The sequence below is a fragment of the Sprattus sprattus genome (genome assembly GCF_963457725.1).
Source record: "Sprattus sprattus genome assembly, chromosome: 19".
Classification (NCBI taxonomy): domain Eukaryota; kingdom Metazoa; phylum Chordata; class Actinopteri; order Clupeiformes; family Clupeidae; genus Sprattus; species Sprattus sprattus.
The window spans coordinates 26,937,202-26,955,893 of NC_137917.1; the positions used below are offsets into that span (position 1 = coordinate 26,937,202).

Here is an 18,692-nt window from a genome sequence, read left to right on the forward strand (position 1 = left end):
TGTGCTAATGGTGTGAAATCATATGTATACTTATCTTGAACAAATTATAGTATCACAACACTCATGATATTATTCGGTACTGGTTATTCCATTTGTTTTATAATTCTACAGATCCTGAGTAAACACAGAGTAGACTTAGTAGTCGTCGTCTCACCCATTGCCCTCAGCCACAGTGGAAGTTATACCATGCCCCATGTTTTTTTTCAGTTGATATCTCAGTCAGTTTCTTCTTGAGTGCGACACACTACAAGTAGTTATATATGGTATACATTATATGCTAAGGCTGTGTTGTCCTACGCACTCCTGTACTAAAACATCTAAGGTCAGTCAGTGTTTACACCCAAAGAATAAGCCAAAAGAGACTGTGTTAAAAAATAAAGGTGTTTATTGTGGAGATACAGTAGATATAGTTTGAACAGCAAAGTTAGTCAGTGTTTACACCCATAATAAAAGCCAATAGAGACAATGTTTAATAATAAAGGGGTTTATTGAAGAGACAAGATTATGAGTATGTACAAGATTATTGAGGTATACTGCTGTTCTCAGATATAGTTTGAACAGCAAACTTGCATTCATTCTATAAAAGAGTTGGATGGAAAAAGTAAACTCATTGTACAAAACCTGGTCACATTTCACACCTTCTTAAAAGTGCAGCTAGTTTGTTTCTAGACTGCATTAAAATGATGTTGAAGTGAATAACTACATCAGTCAAATGATGTCACTGTGATGGTACTCCGGTGTTCAGACACAGGCTTAATAGCTGGCCATGGTGCTCTCGAGCCAGTCATTGAAGAGGCAGACCTGGAGAAGCAGGTAAAAGCACATTAGCACATGTATGGAAAGTAGTTGAAGACACTGCCATCAACCTAGTACTTTGCATTTTCATGGGCAAATATTAAAAAATGTGAGATCATTTATTTTCAATCTCTATAGTACTGCATAGATTTAGTTTGATCATTGCTGTGCTTGTTATGTAATGTCAATATTAACCACACAAGCAATGATGACCAGTCTGGATACTCTGTGTCATAAATCTTACCTTGGCGTAGACACCGGGGTTGCCGGCCTCAGCACAGCCGTATCCCCAGGACACAACACCCTGCAGCTCACCGTTGCACACCACGGGGCCACCAGAGTCACCCTGAGACAGAGAGAGAGAGAGAAAGTGGGAGAGAGAGTGAGAGAGAGAGAGAGAGAGAGAGGGAGAGATTTGTTAGAAGAATCCATGGAGTAAGCAACTGCAGTGGTCACTCCAGAACATCAAATAGAAACCATTTTTAGCTTAGGTCTCATGATAAATCGCCTTATGAACTAAAAACCACACATGACTCTAAATGTTCCCTTATGACTACATTTTGATATTTAGTTTGGCTACTTACATTATAAAATAAATTTATTAGAAATAACTAAAGACACTCCAGTGCTAAGGTTCCATTTGTTTGGTGCAGAAATGTACCTGGCAAGAGTCCTTGCCGCCCTCCAGGTATCCAGCGCAGAACATGGCGTCGGTGATCATGCCGGGGTAGGAGTTGTCACAGTCGCGGTCAGAGAGGATGGGGATCTCCAGGCACTGGAGCTTGTCGCCACTAACAGCTAAAGAGACACAATGAGATAATTATAGATTGAAGGGGATAACTAACTAACTAACTTATGATTGTTTGTCATTCCGGTAGGTTCTGTAATGGTCAACCACAGGGTGGCATACTCACCGGAGCTCATGGTGTTGCCCCAGCCGGACACAAGGCACTTGGTGCCAGCGGCAGCACAGCTGGTGGGCAGGGCCACGGTCTGCACGTACTTGTTGAGGGTGGCGGGCTTGCTCAGCTTGATCAGCATGATGTCGTTGTTGATGTTGTAGGAGCTGTAGTTGGGGTGGCGGATGACGCGGGAGGATTTGATGAACTGCTCATTTCCCTCAGTCACTCTGATGTGGTGCTCGCCCATGCGAACCTCAACACGGCTGAGAGGCAAGGGTTACAATGCATAAATTAGTACCATGAACAAAACAGTTAATCATCATTTTTAGTAATAGTATTATGTCGTATCATATCATGAAACACCATTTACATTTTGTGAATGTTCAACATTCAACATTCAATGTTTAATGTCTGTTGTACACTTGAGGTATTTCAGTTATTCTTGTTGATAAACCAGAACTTTGGCGTGTGTTGAAATAAAATCATAAATGGTACATTGGTTGAGTGCAGAAACGTACGACTTGTAGCAGTGAGCAGCAGACACGACCCAGTTCTCGTTGACCAGGGAACCACCACAGAAGTGGTAGCCGGAGTTCAGAGACACCGTCCAGGGCTTGGAGTAGGGCTCGCACTCATACCCTCCAACAATCTTATCATCATCCAGAGCAACTGCACACAAGGGCAAGACATCATGCATTAGTCAAAGAAAAGTATAATACATTTTTTAGCAGAAAGCACAGACATTCTGCCTGTTACTCACAAGCAGCTCCAAGGAGCACAAGGAAGACCAGAGACCTCATGATTGCCAGTTGATTCTGTCGATGAAGGTCTTTCCTGGACACCTGGTATTTATACAGATTTTGAGGTGAGGTGCTGTTGCTAAAACCAAGGCTATTGGTGGACTTGTGTTTTTAAGATAAAAGAAAACAGCTGCCTTTTTCCCAAGACCTGAATTTTGTATGGTGGCTTCATTCCCTCAAAGCTTATTTAAAATGCACATAGTAACCCCTGTCTTCTTTTGTCTGATACAATTTGACTAATTGAAACATAAAATACAGTATACATTTATCCATTTTGATGTTCAATTTTTAAGTTAAGTCTAAAGTACAAAGCCTAGAAATCACGATGCTGTAAAACTACACATTCATTTTTTCTGAACAGAAGTGCCAGATAGTTCAAGTTCAGGTTCAGGTGCTTTATTTGTCAAATACACGAACATGTAGTGAAATGTCAAAAAATTATCTACGATCCGCACTGTGCAAAAAGAAAAAAATGTAATTAAATAATGATACATAAACTCACTCACTGACTCAATAACAACTTACTCACTTACTGGATTATTATTTATTTAGGAAAGAGTTTAATGACAAGAATGTGTTTATCGCTGTCAGTAGAAGAGTTACTTATTCTTATTATAGTTATTATTATTGATTTAGTTTTGTGTGAAAGGTGCTACCAAAATAAAGTGTATTATTATTTTTATTCAGCTGTTGTTTTTTGTTTTAGTATGCTGCCTAATTATGTTTGGGGAATTGGGCAACTTATTTCAGCACCAGAGGACTATGGAAAGATGATAATAGGTACAGTACTAAAAATGCTACTATTGTTTTCACATATTGAAATTTGTCATTGCCTCCCAAATGGGGAAAACCACCTCCTCCCTCCCAATAACAAAAGAAGAGTTAACATAATAGTATGAATGATAAAAAGTAACTCAAAATAAAGATAAGATGCAAAACAATTGAGGATGGTCACATACTGTACATGATATGTAAAGCAGCAGCGGCTGCAGCACTGGTGAGCAAGGGTGAATATTAACTTCACCAGGAATGCAGGTATACATTTTACAAGCCCTAAGACACTGGGCTCTAGCAATGAAGTGCATTTCGACTTTGTTTTTGTACGATTCCAATGTACTTTTGCACCATTGTTTATTTTATTATTATTTAGCTTTTAATTATTTTATCTTGAGATTATGAGTATCAAAAACGTGCAAAGTGAAGTACATCTGATGCAGTGCATGATTAACTACTGTTTATGGGTTTGTATATATTTGATTCGGTCAATGTAATCTCAGACCATGTGTGTCATGTCATGCTACTATCTGAAGGCCTTTGTTTCATGTTGAAGTTTCATCAATCTATCTTGTGAGAAGGTTCTACTGGTATGGTCATTTTAAACATATCTTTGCTATTAGTAGTAATTCAGCAAATCAATCTTTGCTAAATGTACTAATTCAGCAAAGGCTTTTGTGAGACGGTTGTAAAAGTCTCATCAATTGATTGACATTGTTGGATTATTTGATGAATGTTACCAGTCAACATCAGTCAAACATGTCTGGTGCTCCACGCTTGCATATATTGCAGTTTTGTGAAAATTGTGGAGGGCATTAACATAAACCTTAGGTGCTAATGGTGTGAAATCATATGTGTACTTATGTTACCAACTGGTAGTTAGGTCTTAGCTCTGAAATGTGACTACACCACCTGGTGCCTTTCACACCCAGATATGTTGTTATGTGTACAGTAGGTGTACCCTTTGACAGAGACAAGCGGGCTCTCACACAGCTACGCTCCAGTAACGACAGTGACAAGGTATTTCAGTAGAAAGATCACAGTATTTATTAATACAAGGCTAAATGATAAAATACATTTACATTTACATTTACATTTAGTCATTTAGCAGACGCTTTTATCCAAAGCGACGTACAAGGGAGAGAACAATCAAGCTAAGAGCATTAAGAACCTGGTGTAACAATAAATACTGCTTATTTTTTATTTTTTTTTTCCAAAAAGTAGAAAACGACATAGAAAGAATAAAAAGAAGTGCGGGCCTGTTACTGCTTAAGTGCAGGTTAAGCCAAGGTGCCAGTTAAGAAGGGAGGTGCTCTCTGAAGAGTTGGGTCTTCAAGAGCTTCTTAAAGGTAGAGAGGGACGCCCCTGCTCTGCTCTCTACGGCAAGAGAGTGGGTAATAGCTGTCACCAGAATGGTAATGTATACTGAAGGGGTCTATGGAGAGCAGCTGTTCCAGGGGGTTACCTGTCCTGACAAAGGAGTGAGACCGCCACGCCACCTTCCTGTTCTGGATCCTGGTGCCTACTCACATGTCCACACACACACACAAACACACGACACACCTAGGCACAGGCACTGCTAAAACAATCACTGCAAATGGTGAGGTGGACATTACCACTCTAAATACTGCATGTAGTGCGTGAAAGAAGAGGACTCAGATCTGGGCACCTGCCCCTTAGAACAGCTGCAACACTCTCTGTGGTGTTCTAGAGAGGAGAGAAGAAGGGTTGAGGTTAAGCCTAGTTTACTTGAACAGGGCAGAGTTTAATCTTGGCGTAAGCTCGCTCCAACTAAGGAAGAACCCTGGGGCAGCCAGTACTGCATATATCACTCTTGCACCGCAGGGAGGAGAGAGGACTATACTTAAAGTAGTATAAAAGCAGCACGCTACACCTAGCTCACACCTAGGTTTAGGCTAGGTCATTCAAACAAATACAAACAAACCAAAAACTAAGGCAAGAGCTAAAATCAATTTTGTAACAAAGCAAAGCAGCAGTGGACAAATCTTTCTAAAGAAAGAACCCAATAAATGTACATACTGTATATGATGTACAGGATGATACATAATAAGCATGTCTGGAATGTATCATACATACATCAACATTGTATCATGTTACCATTATGTATCATGGACAAAACAAACACTGGAAAAAGGGCTTCCTGGGCCCTATTCTTCGTAGCTCGTTAAGCGAGTTAACGAGAACATTTTTCAGGATGAGATAATATAAGTCCCTCCTTTCGTTCGTGGAAGCGACTTTTGATAAATCACCATAGCAACAGATCCATTAGCTCTAACCTGCTCCGGCGCAGGCTAATTAAAGCGAAGCTGGATAAGCTTGCCACACCCCCGGAAAGAGGAGAGAAAGAAGAGAAGTCTTACTTAATCCTGTACCAAAACAGCTAAAGTCAGTCGGTGTTTTCACCCATGAAATAACCCAATAGAGACTATGTTTAATAATAAAGGGGTTTATTGTAGAGACAAGATTATGAGTATGTTCAAGATTATTGAGGTAAACTGCTTTTCTCAGATGAGTTCTTGTATGAGTGCTACAGAATCAGCCGATAAGGAATAATTTATTAACAGCCCCATACACCGCTTATTGTCTTGCTCTTGCAGCAGTGGCGGGGTTGGATTTTGCCATGATTATGGTGTTGTATTCTTCATAAGCGTTGATGTTCATCTCCTGCTCTCCAGCGGAGAAAAAAAGAGCCTTTTTCTTTGAGTTTAGAACCATTAAACCGTTAGAAGATCATTGTTTTGGTGAACGACCTTTCCTGCCTTTATGGTAGGACGTGCACACGCAATTGTCTTTGCACTTTTTTTTTTTAAAGATTTGCTTTAGGCTTTTTAATGCCTTTAATTGAAAGGTTAGTGAAGAGTGGGACAGGAAATGAGAGGGAGAAGAGGTGGGAAGTGGACTGGAGAAATGACATCAGGATTCGAACCCTTGTCCTCCGTGGTTGTTAAGCCAGAATGTGGTCGAGGCTACTGTATGAGCTACAGTGCCCCCCTGTCCTTGCACTTTGAAGAGCCGATATATCCTGTCCTCAATCAGCTCGCTAATGTTAACGGGCTAATAGGACAATTGATTAACTTAGCTTCAGCCCTTACGACGAACAGGGCCCAGGACCGGAGCTACGCCGGCTGCTGGGAGACAGGACCGTTATTTTGCTGGTGACACTTATCTTACTTACTCCTGTACCAAAACAGCTAAAGTCAGTCAGTGTTTACACCCATAAAATAACCCAATAGAGACTGTGTTTTATAATAAAGGTGTTTATTGTAGAGACAAGATTATGAGTATGTACAAGATTATTGAGGTAAACTGCTTTTCTCAGATACAGTTTGAACAGCAAACTAGCTTTTGTTCTACAAAAGAGTTGGGTGGAAAAAAGTTAACTCATTGTACCAAACCTGCTCACATTTCGCACCTTCTTAAAACTGCAGGGATTTGTTGCTAAACTGCACAAAATAATGTCAAAGTGAATAACTACATCAGTCAAATGATGTCACTGTGATGGTAGGCTACTCTGGTGTTGACACAGGCTTAATAGCTGGCCATGGTGTTCTCAATCCAGTCATTGAAGAGGCAAACCTGGAAGAGCAGGTAAAAGCAAATTAGCACATTTATAGAAAGTACGTAGTTGAAGACACTGTCATCAACCTAATATTTTGCATTTTTATGTGCAATTATTCTATAATGTGAGATCATTTATTTTCACTCTTTATACAGCACTGCATATATTTTATTTGAGCATTGTTGTGCTTGTTATGTAATGTCAATATAAACCACATGAGCAATGATGACCAGTCTGTGGATACTTGACAGCAATCTTACCTTGGCGTAGACACCGGGGTTGCCGGCCTCAGCACAGCCGTATCCCCAGGACACAACACCCTGCAGCTCACCGTTGCACACCACGGGGCCACCAGAGTCACCCTGAGACAGAGAGAGAGAGAGTGAGAGAGATAAGGAGAGTGATAGAGAGAGAGGGATGTGTTTGGCAAAATCCCAAAAGTAAACTACTGCAGAAGTGTCATAACTCTTAATAATAATATCTTTCAATAGTGACCATTTTCAGCTGTGATCTGGACATCCTTCGCAACTCAAACCAGACGTGACTCTAAATGTTCCCTTATAACTAAATTGTGATATTTTGTGTTGGCTACTTACATTATAAATACATTTCAAAACATGTAGAAATAATTAAAGGCACTCCAGTGCTAAGGTTCCATTTGTTTGGTGCAGAAATGTACCTGGCAAGAGTCCTTGCCTCCCTCCAGGTATCCAGCGCAGAACATGGCGTCGGTGATCATGCCGGGGTAGGAGTTGTCACAGTCGCGGTCAGAGAGGATGGGGATCTCCAGGCACTGGAGCTTGTCGCCGCTTACAGCTTAAGAGACACAATGAGGTAATTCATAGATTAAAGGAGATCAAAATGAACTAATGACTGCTTGTTGTTTCGGTGGGTTCTGTCACAGTCAACCTCAGGGTGGCATACTCACAGGAGCTCATGGTGTTGCCCCAGCCGGACACGAGGCACTTGGTGCCAGCGGCGGCACAGCTGGTGGGCAGGGCCACGGCCTGCACGTACTGGTTGAGAGTGGCGGGCTGGCTAAGCTTGATCAGCATGATGTCGTTGTCGATATTGTAGGAGCTGTAGTTGGGGTGGCGGATGACGCGGAGAGAGGTTCTGAACTGCTCATTTCCCTCAGTCACTTTGATGTGGTGCTCGCCCATGCGAACCTCAACACGGCTGAGAGGCAAGAGAAGGGAATATACCTCACTCACGGAATACATAAACAATTCCTTGGACACATTCACATGTCAAGTCATTCATATTACCATTAGTATTGAGTACATCATGCACTTAAATAGATACTAATTTTTTCATCTTGACATTACATGACACACGGCACTTGCTCTTAGCCCAACATGTTATTTTAACACTTTTTGTTGTACTGTGCTGTTTCTAGTAAATACACAAATAGCAGAAAGGCAGACACTTACGCCTTGTAGCAGTGAGCAGCAGACACGACCCAGTTCTCGTTGATCAGGGAACCACCGCAGAAGTGGTAGCCGGAGTTCAGAGACACCGTCCAGGGCTTGGAGTAGGGCTCGCACTCATACCCTCCAACAATCTTATCATCATCCAGAGCAACTGCACACAAGGCCAAAACATCACGTTACAGAAAAACATCAATGCTAGAAAAATAACCGAATGAATATCTAGCTGCGTCTTTAAGAGTATCAGTTCAGCACAAGCTTCATCCAGAGCAACTGCACACAAGGCCAAATCTTCATGCATTAGTCAAAGGAAGGTACATTTTTTAGCAGAAAGTACAGACGTTCTGTGTGTTACTCACAAGCAGCTCCCAGGAGCACAAGGAAGACAAGAGACCTCATATTGCTGATTGATCCTGTTGATGAAGGACTGGCCTGGACCCAGGGCATTTATACAGATCTACCACATTTACCACACCCCGTCAGAAACTAGTCAGCCAATGAGTATTTAGAGACTCAGTGGTGTTGTTATGTGAAATGTATTGGAACATGTGCTTGAGCCTGCTCCCTTGTGAGAAAGGTGAAGCTTGTAACATCGGATGTGTTCAAACTCAAAGATATGCAAAGACCCCCCCAACTATGGAACATTCTTAGAAGGTTTATTTGGCAAATAACCGTAATTTATAATACGGGTAGATGAAATTCAGCATTCTGATTGGTTGAGAGTGAGTCACGTGGTGCACTGTATTGAGTGAAAATGTACTGTACACCTGTTTACATTTACCTGAGCGTTCCATATCAGTGCGCACTCAAAATACTGGTAGATTTTGCGCGTCATTTCAAGCTTGACAGTTACCGAACATGTTTCTTGTAAACTTTGATATTTTGGGAAGAATGATTTTTTGATGAGTGGTTAGCCAAAGCGGATAATTCAGGTGACAAAACAAAAAACATCATGGATCCATAGTCATTCAAGTGGACGTCAATGTCGATCTTCTAGCTAATCATCAACAAACTTTTGGTGCTAGGCTAACAAACGTGATGTTCCCAATGCTGTTTGTCTGTGGCATAGCAACAGCCATGCAAACAGGGACTATTTTCTCTAGACTACTGAAATGTGATACACAAAGTTTGGTGGCTAAAACTTTTAAAGGCAGCTTACTATTTCCTTAATATTTATAATGTCGCCGGCAACCGTATTATAAAAGCAATAATATACTCAACGCAGTACTGTATCGTCAATCGTAATTTACTGTTCAATGGTTAGCCGGCCCTCCACTACCCGTTGGGCCTAACAACACCCTTGAACAGTACATTATTAACAATACAGTACTGCCTCTTGTACCTTATTGCTTAAATAAACTGTGCGTCAGGGTCCTGTTCGTCCCTGATTATCGTTTTCAAAAATAAATAATAATTCAGTAAAATAGTAAGTAGTTATTGAGTCAGTGAGTTTTTTCCTTTCTTTCCTGCACTTCTGAGCTGCAGGGATCGATACAGTTTAGCAGCATTGTGATATATAGGCTTTCTACTTCTACAGACTTGTTTCTCACAATTATCTGAATAAAAATTGAACATCGAAATGGATAAATGTATATAGGCTACTGTATGTTATGTCTCAAATAGTCAAATTGTATCAGACAACAGAAGACAGGGGTTACTATGTGCATTTTAAATAAAGCTTTGAGGAAATGAAGCCACTATACACTATCAAGTCTTGGGAAAAAGGCAGCTGTTTTCTTTTTATCTTAAAAACACAAGTCTGCCTAGAAATAGAAACTGACCAATAGCCTTGGTTTTAGCAACAGCACCTCACCTCATGATCTGTATAAATACCAGGTGTCCAGGTAAGACCTTCATCGACAGAATCAACTGGCAATCATGAGGTCTCTGGTCTTCCTTGTGCTCCTGGGAGCTGCTTGTGAGTAACACGCAGAATGTACTTTCTGCAAAAAAAATACTTTTCTTTGACTAATGCATGATGTTTTGGCCTTGTTTGCAGTTGCTCTGGATGATGATAAGATTGTTGGAGGGTATGAGTGCGAGCCCTACTCCAAGCCCTGGACGGTGTCTCTGAACTCCGGCTACCACTTCTGCGGTGGTTCCCTGGTCAACGAGAACTGGGTCGTGTCTGCTGCTCACTGCTACAAGTCGTACGTTTCTGCACTCAACCAATGTACCATTAATGGTTTTGTTTCAACTCACACCAAAGTCCTGGTTTAACACCAAGAATAACTGAAATACCTCAAGTGTACAACAGACATTAAACATTGAATGTTGAATGTTGAAAATTCTCAAAATGTAAAGGGTGTTTCATGTTATGATAAGATACAATACTATTACAAAAAAGGGTTTACAAAAGTCATCATACATCAAAAGTAATAATAATGATAATATACTGTTGTGTTCATGGTACTAATCTATGCATTGTAACCCTTGCCTCTCAGCCGTGTTGAGGTTCGCATGGGCGAGCACCACATCAGAGTGACTGAGGGAAATGAGCAGTTCATCAAATCCTCCCGCGTCATCCGCCACCCCAACTACAGCTCCTACAACATCAACAACGACATCATGCTGATCAAGCTGAGCAAGCCCGCCACCCTCAACAAGTACGTGCAGACCGTGGCCCTGCCCACCAGCTGTGCTGCTGCTGGCACCAAGTGCCTTGTGTCCGGCTGGGGCAACACCATGAGCTCCGGTGAGTATGCCACCCTGAGGTTAACCATTACAGAACCTACCGGAATGACAAACAGTCATTAGTTAGTTTTGATCCCCTTTAATCTATGAATTACCTCATTGTGTCTCTTAAGCTGTTAGCGGCGACAAGCTCCAGTGCCTGGAGATCCCCATCCTCTCTGACCGCGACTGTGACAACTCCTACCCCGGCATGATCACCGACGCCATGTTCTGCGCTGGATACCTGGAGGGAGGCAAGGACTCTTGCCAGGTACATTTCTGCACCAAACAAATGGAACCTTAGCACTGGAGTGTCTTTAATTATTTCTATTCTATTAATGTTTTGAAAATAACTTATGATGTAAGTAGCCAAACTTAATATCTAAATGTAGTCATTAGGGAACATTTAGAGTCATGTGTGGTCTTCAGTTTATAAGGCTTTCCATCATAAGACCAAAGCTAAAAATTGTCTCTATTTGATGATCTGGAGAGACCACTGCAGTAGCTTACTCCATGGATTCTCCAAACACATCCTCTCTCTCTCTCTCTCTCTCTCTCTCTCTCTCTCTCTCTCTCTCTCTCTCACTCTCTCTCCCGCTTTCTCGCTCTCTCTCTGTTTCAGGGTGACTCTGGTGGCCCCGTGGTGTGCAACGGTGAGCTGCAGGGTGTTGTGTCCTGGGGATACGGCTGTGCTGAGGCCGGCAACCCCGGTGTCTACGCCAAGGTAAGATTGCTGAAACAAAGTATCCAGACTGGTCATCATTGCTCATCTGGTTAATATTAACATTAGATAACAAGCACAGCAATGCTCAAAGAAAATCTATGCAGTGCAGTATAAAGAGTGAAAATAAATTATCTCACATAATAGAATAATTGCACCTAAAAATGCAAAATACTAGGTTGATGGCAGTGTCTTCACCTTATTTCTATACATGTGCTAATGTAGTTTTACCTGCTTTTCCAGGTCTGCCTCTTCAATGACTGGCTTGAGAGCACCATGGCCAGCTATTAAGTCTTCTGAATACCATCACAGTGACATCATTTGAATGATGTAGTTATTCACTTTAACATCATTTTGTGCAGTTTAGAAACAACTTGCTGCACTTTTAAGAAGGTGTGAAATGTTAGCAATGTTTTGTACAATGAGTTTACTTTTTCCATCCAACTCTTTTATAGAATGAATGCCATTTTGCTATATCTATCACCACAATAAATGTTCTTATTATTTACCACAGTCTCTTTTGGCTTATTTTTTGGGTGTAAACACTGACTGACTATAGTACCAAATAATGGCATGAGTGTTGAGTTGATACCTTCATTTTCAAGATAAGTACACATATGATTTCACAGACAAATTTGATTAAATGTTGACTGGTAACATTCATCAAATAATCCCACAATGCCAATCAATTGATGAGACTTTCACAGCTGTTTCACAAAAGCATTTTCTGAATTACCACTAATAGCAAAGATATGTACAAAATGACCATACCAGCAGAACCTTCTCACAAGAGAAACTGATAAAACTTCAATATGAAACACAGGCCTTCAGATAGTAGCATGACATGACACATGGTCTGAGATTACATTGACCAAGTCAAATATATACAAACCCAAAAAACACTAGTTATTCATGCACTGCATCAGCTGTAGTTAAATATGCACACTTTTGATACTCATAATCTCGAGATGACATAATTAAAAGCTAAATAATAATAAATGCAAAAGTAAATTGCGGCCCACTAATGTGCCTGCGCGCGTGTGCATGCGCCGACGGCACGCCCTCTCCCCCGGCGCAGATGTTCTGCCAATATGTGAAATGATCAGGGTAGATCACTAACCACTGTCACCACGGCCCCTCCCCCTGCGCACATATTCCGCCTGTAACACTTGTCAGTGTAATTTCTTTGCTGAATATGGGTCTACATCAGTATATTTCGAGCAATGCGACTTGGCTATTCAGACTATTTAGATTGAAATATTTAAGATATTTTTCACGGTATTCAAGAGTAATCTGGAAATGTGTTGAAATATCAAAGCGAATTTTTCAAAATAAAAATAAATTCAATGGTGAATTTATCAACATAGGCTCATGTCGCGGACCCTCTGCAATGCAGTCGCGGACCACCAGGGGGCTGCGGACCCCCAGTTGAAAACCCCTGCATTAAGCTATTCTACAATACTTGAACGCTCTCTCTCCATCTTATCCACTATCAATTGTGCATGTATCATGTATATACCACCATATATCGTCTGTTTGTATTTATCGTCTACATTGGCTACATGTTTTTTTTTTTTTTTTGTAAAATATAGTAATAATAAATGCTATGATAAAAGATATGTAAAGAGATTTACCTCATTCTCGAACACAGTAAGAACATGTAAAGAATACGTTTTTCTAAACTCCATTTACGAAGTTCCAATTGATATGCACAAGTAAACATAAGTTTGATAATGGATTGACATGACAACGTGAACGTTTGCCGAGTAATTACGATAGCTAGCTAGACAGTTAGGACAGTGTCCTGTCAGGGGCAGGCTAATGCTAGTTAATAAACGTAGGTCTTCATGTCAGTGCCTCTCCAGATTAGTTAAATTAACTGAGGTCATTTTTTCTGCGTTTCTCGAACAATGCTGGTGTTAGTGACATGGGGCGATAGTGGTACAAGGAGGTAGACAGGTTGTATAGTAATCAGAAGGTTGGTAGTTTGATTCCCTGTTGAAGCGTCTTTGAGCTGTTATATAACTTATTTTGAGCATCAAGTTCTCTTGAACATTGGACATTATTTGTCTGTGAGTAGATATTTCGTGTTAGTGCATTTAATGCTGTTTAGATAATTCAAAAATCACTTTGAATTTCTGTTTTAAAAGTGATAAGAGAATTAGCTCTCATGAAAGCAATTTTTTCATGTCCCCCCCCCCCCCCCCGCCCCCGGAATTACTCTCTGAAATGTTAGCATGTTTTGTCCCCTACAATGAAATGGGATCTCCACCCCTGGATGGTCACATACATGTAGTCTACAGCAGCAGCAGGTCCAGCACTTTGAGCAGGGTTGAATATTAACTTCTGGTATACATTATTTAAATTAAAAGCCCTAAGGCACTGGGATCTAGCAATGAAGTACAATCTAACACTGTTTTTTTGCAATTCCAATGTACTTTTGCATCTTTGTATTCATTATTATCATTTAGCTTTAAATATTTCATTTTGAGATTATGAGTATCAAAAACGGCAAGTGCATATTTAACTAAAACTGATGCAGTGCATGAATAACTAGTGTTTTTGGGTTTGTATATATTTGACTCGGCCAATGTAAACTCACTATCTGAAGGCCTGTGTTTCTATATATATTGAAGTTTATCTTGTGAGAAGGTTCTGCTGGTATGGTCATTTTGAACAAACCTTTGCTATTAGAGGTCATACAGCAAAGTCTCATCAATTGATTTACATTGTGGGATAATTTGATGAATGTTACCAGTCAACATTCAAATACATTTGTCTGGTGCTCCCAGCTTCTATACATGCAGGTTGGTAAATATGGTGGAGAGCATGAACATAAACCTTAGGTGTTCATGGTGTGAAATCATATGTGTACTTATCTTGAAAAATGAAGGTATCAATTCAACACTCATGACAATATTCGGTACTGGTTATTTCATATTGTGCTCTTTGTTTTATAATTCTACAGATCCTGAGGAAACACAGAGTAAACTTAGTCATGGTCTCACCCATTGCCCTCACCCATAGTGGAAGATGTACCATGCCCCATGTTTTTTTTCAGTTAATACCTCCAACTGTCAGTAACTTCTTCAGTGCAAAACAATACATGTGATTTTATATATATATATATATATATATATATATATATATATATATCGTATTCTGTACATTATAAGGCTGTGTTGTCCGACGCACTCCTGTACTAAAACAGTTTAAGTCAGTCAGTCTTTACACCCATAAAATAAGCCAAAAGAGACTGTGTTAAATAATAAAGGCATTTATTGTGAACAAGATTACTGAGGTAAACTGCTTTTCTCAGATATAGTTTGAACAGCAAAATGGCATTCATTTCTATAAAAGAGTTGGATGGAAAAAAGTAAACTCATTGTACAAAACATGCTCACATTTCACATCTTCTTCAAACTGCAGCAAGTTGTTGCTAGACTGCACAAAATGATGTTAAAGTGAATAACTACATCAGTCAAATGATGTCACTGTGATGGTACTCCGGTGTTGAGACACAGACTTAATAGCTGGCCATGGTGCTCTCGAGCCAGTCATTGAAGAGGCAGACCTGGAGAAGCAGGTAAAAGCACATTAGCACATGAATAGAAATATTCGAAGACACTGCCATCAACCTAGTATTTTGCATTTTTATGTGCAATTATTGAAAAATGTGAGATCATTTGTTTTCACTCTCTATAGTACTGGATATAACTTATTTGATAATTGCTGTGCTTGTTATGTTATGTTAATATAAATCACACAAGCAATGATGAACAGTCTGGATACTTTGTGTCAGCAATCTTACCTTGGCGTAGACACCGGGGTTGCCGGCCTCAGCACAGCCGTATCCCCAGGACACAACACCCTGCAGCTCACCGTTGCACACCACGGGGCCACCAGAGTCACCCTGAGACAGAGGGAGAGAGAGAGAGAGAGAGAGAGAGAAAGAGTTGTGTTTGAGATCCATGGAGTAAGCTACTGCATTGGTCTCTCCAGATCATCAAATAGTGACCATTTTTAGATTTGATCTTATGATGGAAAGCCTTATCAACTGAAAACCACACATGACTCTAAATGTTCCTTAATAACTACATTTAGGTATTTAGTTTGGCTACTTACATTATAAATTAATTTCAAAACAAGTAAAAAAAATAATTAAAGACACTCCAGTGCTAAGGTTCCATTTGTTTGGTGCAGAAATGTACCTGGCAAGAGTCCTTGCCTCCCTCCAGGTATCCAGCGCAGAACATGGCGTCGGTGATCATGCCGGGGTAGGAGTTGTCACAGTCGCGGTCAGAGAGGATGGGGATCTCCAGGCACTGGAGCTTGTCACCGCTAACAGCTTAAGAGACACAATGAGGTAATTAATGGATTGAAGGGGATCAAAATGAACTAATGACTATTTGTCATTCCGGTTAGTTCTGTAATGGTCAACCTCAGGGTGGCATACTCACAGGAGCTCATGGTGTTGCCCCAGCCGGACACAAGGCACTTGGTGCCAGCGGCGGCACAGCTGGTGGGCAGGGCCACGGTCTGCACGTACTTGTTGAGGGTGGCGGGCTTGCTCAGCTTGATCAGCATGATGTCGTTGTTGATGTTGTAGGAGCTGTAGTTGGGGTGGCGGATGACGCGGGAGGATTTGATGAACTGCTCATTTCCCTCAGTCACTCTGATGTGGTGCTCGCCCATGCGAACCTCAACACGGCTGAGAGGCAAGGGTTACAATGCATAAATTAGTACCATGAACACAACAGTATATTATCATTACTATTACTTTTGATTGCTGATGACTTTTGTGAACCCTTTTTTGTAATAGTATTCGGCTATATCTTATCATAACATGAAACACCCTTTACATTTTGTGAATGCTCAACATTCAACATTCAACATTCAACATTCAACATTCAACATTCAACATTCAACATTCAACATTCAACATTCAACATTCAACATTCAACATTCAACATTCATTATTCGACATTCAACATTCAACATTGTCTGTTGTACACTTGAGGTATTTCAGTTAGTCTTGGTGTTAAACCAGGACCATGGGCAAAACCATGGTCTGTGTCAGACAAAACTATAAATAGTACATTGGTTGAGTGCAAAAGCTTACGATTTGTAGCAGTGAGCAGCAGACACAACCCAGTTCTCGTTGACCAGGGAACCACCGCAGAAGTGGTAGCCGGAGTTCAGAGACACCGTCCAGGGCTTGGAGTAGGGCTCGCACTCATACCCTCCAACAATCTTATCATCATCCAGAGCAACTGCACACAAAGCCAAAACATCATGCATTAGTCAAAGAAAAGTAAAACACATTTTTTTTGCAGAAAGTACAGACATTCTGTGTGTTACTCACAAGCAGCTCCAAGGAGCACAAGGAAGACCAGAGACCTCATGATTGCCAGTTGATTCTGTCGATGAAGGTCTTACCTGCACACCTGGTATTTATACAGATCGTGAGGTGCTGTTGCTAAAACCAAGGTTATTGGTCAGTCAGTGACTTATCAGTTTCTATTTCTAGGAAGACTTGAGGTTTTAAGATAATAAGAAAACAGCTGCCTTTTTCCCAAGACTTTATAATGTATGGTGGCTTTATTCCCTCAAAGCTTGTTTAAAATGCACAAAGGCTAACCCTATTCTTTTGTTGTCTAATACAATTTGACTAAATTCTATATTTCATACAGTATGTACATTTATCCATTTCAATTTTTAATCAGATAATTGTGAGAAACAATCTTCTATGTACAGTCTGTAGAAGTACATAGCCTAGAAATCACAATGCTGTATACTAGACATTCAATCTTCTGAACTGAAGTGCCAGAAAGTTGAGATCTGTACATCTCAGAAGTGCAGAGGAGAAAGGAATGAACTCACTCACTCAATAACTACTTACTCACAGACTGAATTAGTATTTATTTATGAAAGACTTTAATGATGAGAATGTTTTTATAGCTGTTCATAGAAGAGTTACCTATTCAGTTGTTTTCAGCTGTTGTTTTTTTTTGTTTTAGTATGCTGCCTAATTTTTATTTGGGCAATTGGGCAACTCATTTCACAACCAGAGAACTATGGGAGGAAAGAGTTCTGATTAGAGCCTATTGCTGCCCAGCTATGATTAGTAAGGGACAATGTATAGTCCGGCGGAGGGGTCTTTCGTCCTGAAGGGATTTATTTTACAATAATGACGGCCAGACTATACATTATCCCGCTTATTATACGATTACTTGCCAAAACAAAAGAAAACATTCCTCCAAAATAACTATTTTTAACGACTTTGTTGACGTTTCGTGATTTCCTCTAAGAAAGAATTTTAAGTTCCAGGTTTTGTGTAGCAACCCATACTTGCTGACTTCAAGTTAGAGCAATTTTAGGAACATTCTGAGGAGCTGTAAAATAATAACTACTTACTAACCAAAGTGAGGTCATGCCAGGAAATATCAAACTGAGGCTTTAACGTACAGACTGAGCGACATTGAGGCATGACCAAATGGTCATTTTGAAATTCATGCACAACGCAATACGGTTCCGTATTGACCGGTGTGGGTATTATACTTTTTGTTATTTTTTTTATACTTTAACGCATTTTATTGCTTCTGTATTTCCTCATGGTTGATGTCTATTAATATCGCTCATTTTGAAGATGACGTCAGAGGGCAAAAAGGATCTGTATCAGACCGGGAGCCCGGCGAGGAGGTCAGTACGCGGCTGACATGACTACCCATTAGCCATCAGAATGCTCCTACTGTCGTTGCCATATAATAAATAATGTTATTAAAGGGTTCTCAGAATGTTCCAAAAAGTTTCTTTGATTTGAATGTGTCACCCCAACGTTCGGACGTCTGAGATTTCTTTTTATTATGCGGCTCCTCAGAATGTTCCAAAAAGTTCTGTTGATTTGAATTGACCACCCCAACGTTCAGAGGTCTGATATTTTCGTTATATTGACTGCTGCGAAAAATGTATGACTGCTGTCATTAGCAATGGGTTTTGTGCTTCTAATTCACATAT

At 40.4% G+C, this 18,692-nt stretch overlaps 4 protein-coding genes across 6 annotated transcripts; 1 reads left to right on the plus strand and 3 right to left on the minus strand.

The window, feature by feature from the left end:
* Positions 1 to 753: 753 nt before the first annotated feature.
* On the minus strand, positions 754 to 2,497 carry LOC308380931 (trypsin-2-like; the record flags this gene model as incomplete). 2 transcript variants are annotated; one of them, XM_080858396.1, is made up of 6 exons in its annotated part: positions 754 to 801; positions 1,040 to 1,141; positions 1,457 to 1,593; positions 1,710 to 1,960; positions 2,216 to 2,366; positions 2,458 to 2,497. In XM_080858396.1, the coding sequence occupies 6 exons, from the start codon at positions 2,495 to 2,497 to the stop codon at positions 754 to 756; spliced, it is 729 nt and encodes a 242-aa protein (XP_080714522.1). The 2 variants fall into 2 exon arrangements, with proteins under 2 accessions (XP_080714522.1, XP_080714523.1); XM_080858397.1 differs by having other exon boundaries at positions 1,457 to 1,586; positions 1,706 to 1,960.
* Positions 2,498 to 6,820: 4,323 nt separating this feature from the next.
* LOC308380930 (trypsin-1-like) lies at positions 6,821 to 8,680 on the minus strand (the record flags this gene model as incomplete). The annotated part of the gene is made up of 6 exons (XM_080858395.1): positions 6,821 to 6,868; positions 7,112 to 7,213; positions 7,531 to 7,667; positions 7,780 to 8,030; positions 8,285 to 8,435; positions 8,641 to 8,680. 6 exons carry the CDS (start codon positions 8,678 to 8,680, stop codon positions 6,821 to 6,823), a joined length of 729 nt encoding a protein of 242 aa, XP_080714521.1.
* Positions 8,681 to 10,159: 1,479 nt separating this feature from the next.
* LOC308380934 (trypsin-2-like) lies at positions 10,160 to 11,966 on the plus strand (the record flags this gene model as incomplete). The annotated part of the gene is made up of 6 exons (XM_080858401.1): positions 10,160 to 10,199; positions 10,281 to 10,431; positions 10,726 to 10,976; positions 11,089 to 11,225; positions 11,577 to 11,678; positions 11,919 to 11,966. 6 exons carry the CDS (start codon positions 10,160 to 10,162, stop codon positions 11,964 to 11,966), a joined length of 729 nt encoding a protein of 242 aa, XP_080714527.1.
* Positions 11,967 to 15,201: 3,235 nt separating this feature from the next.
* LOC308381030 (trypsin-2-like) lies at positions 15,202 to 17,080 on the minus strand (the record flags this gene model as incomplete). 2 transcript variants are annotated; one of them, XM_080858525.1, is made up of 6 exons in its annotated part: positions 15,202 to 15,249; positions 15,487 to 15,588; positions 15,887 to 16,023; positions 16,136 to 16,386; positions 16,798 to 16,948; positions 17,041 to 17,080. In XM_080858525.1, the coding sequence occupies 6 exons, from the start codon at positions 17,078 to 17,080 to the stop codon at positions 15,202 to 15,204; spliced, it is 729 nt and encodes a 242-aa protein (XP_080714651.1). The 2 variants fall into 2 exon arrangements, with proteins under 2 accessions (XP_080714651.1, XP_080714652.1); XM_080858526.1 differs by having other exon boundaries at positions 15,887 to 16,016; positions 16,132 to 16,386.
* Between the last annotated feature and the right edge of the window lie 1,612 nt (positions 17,081 to 18,692).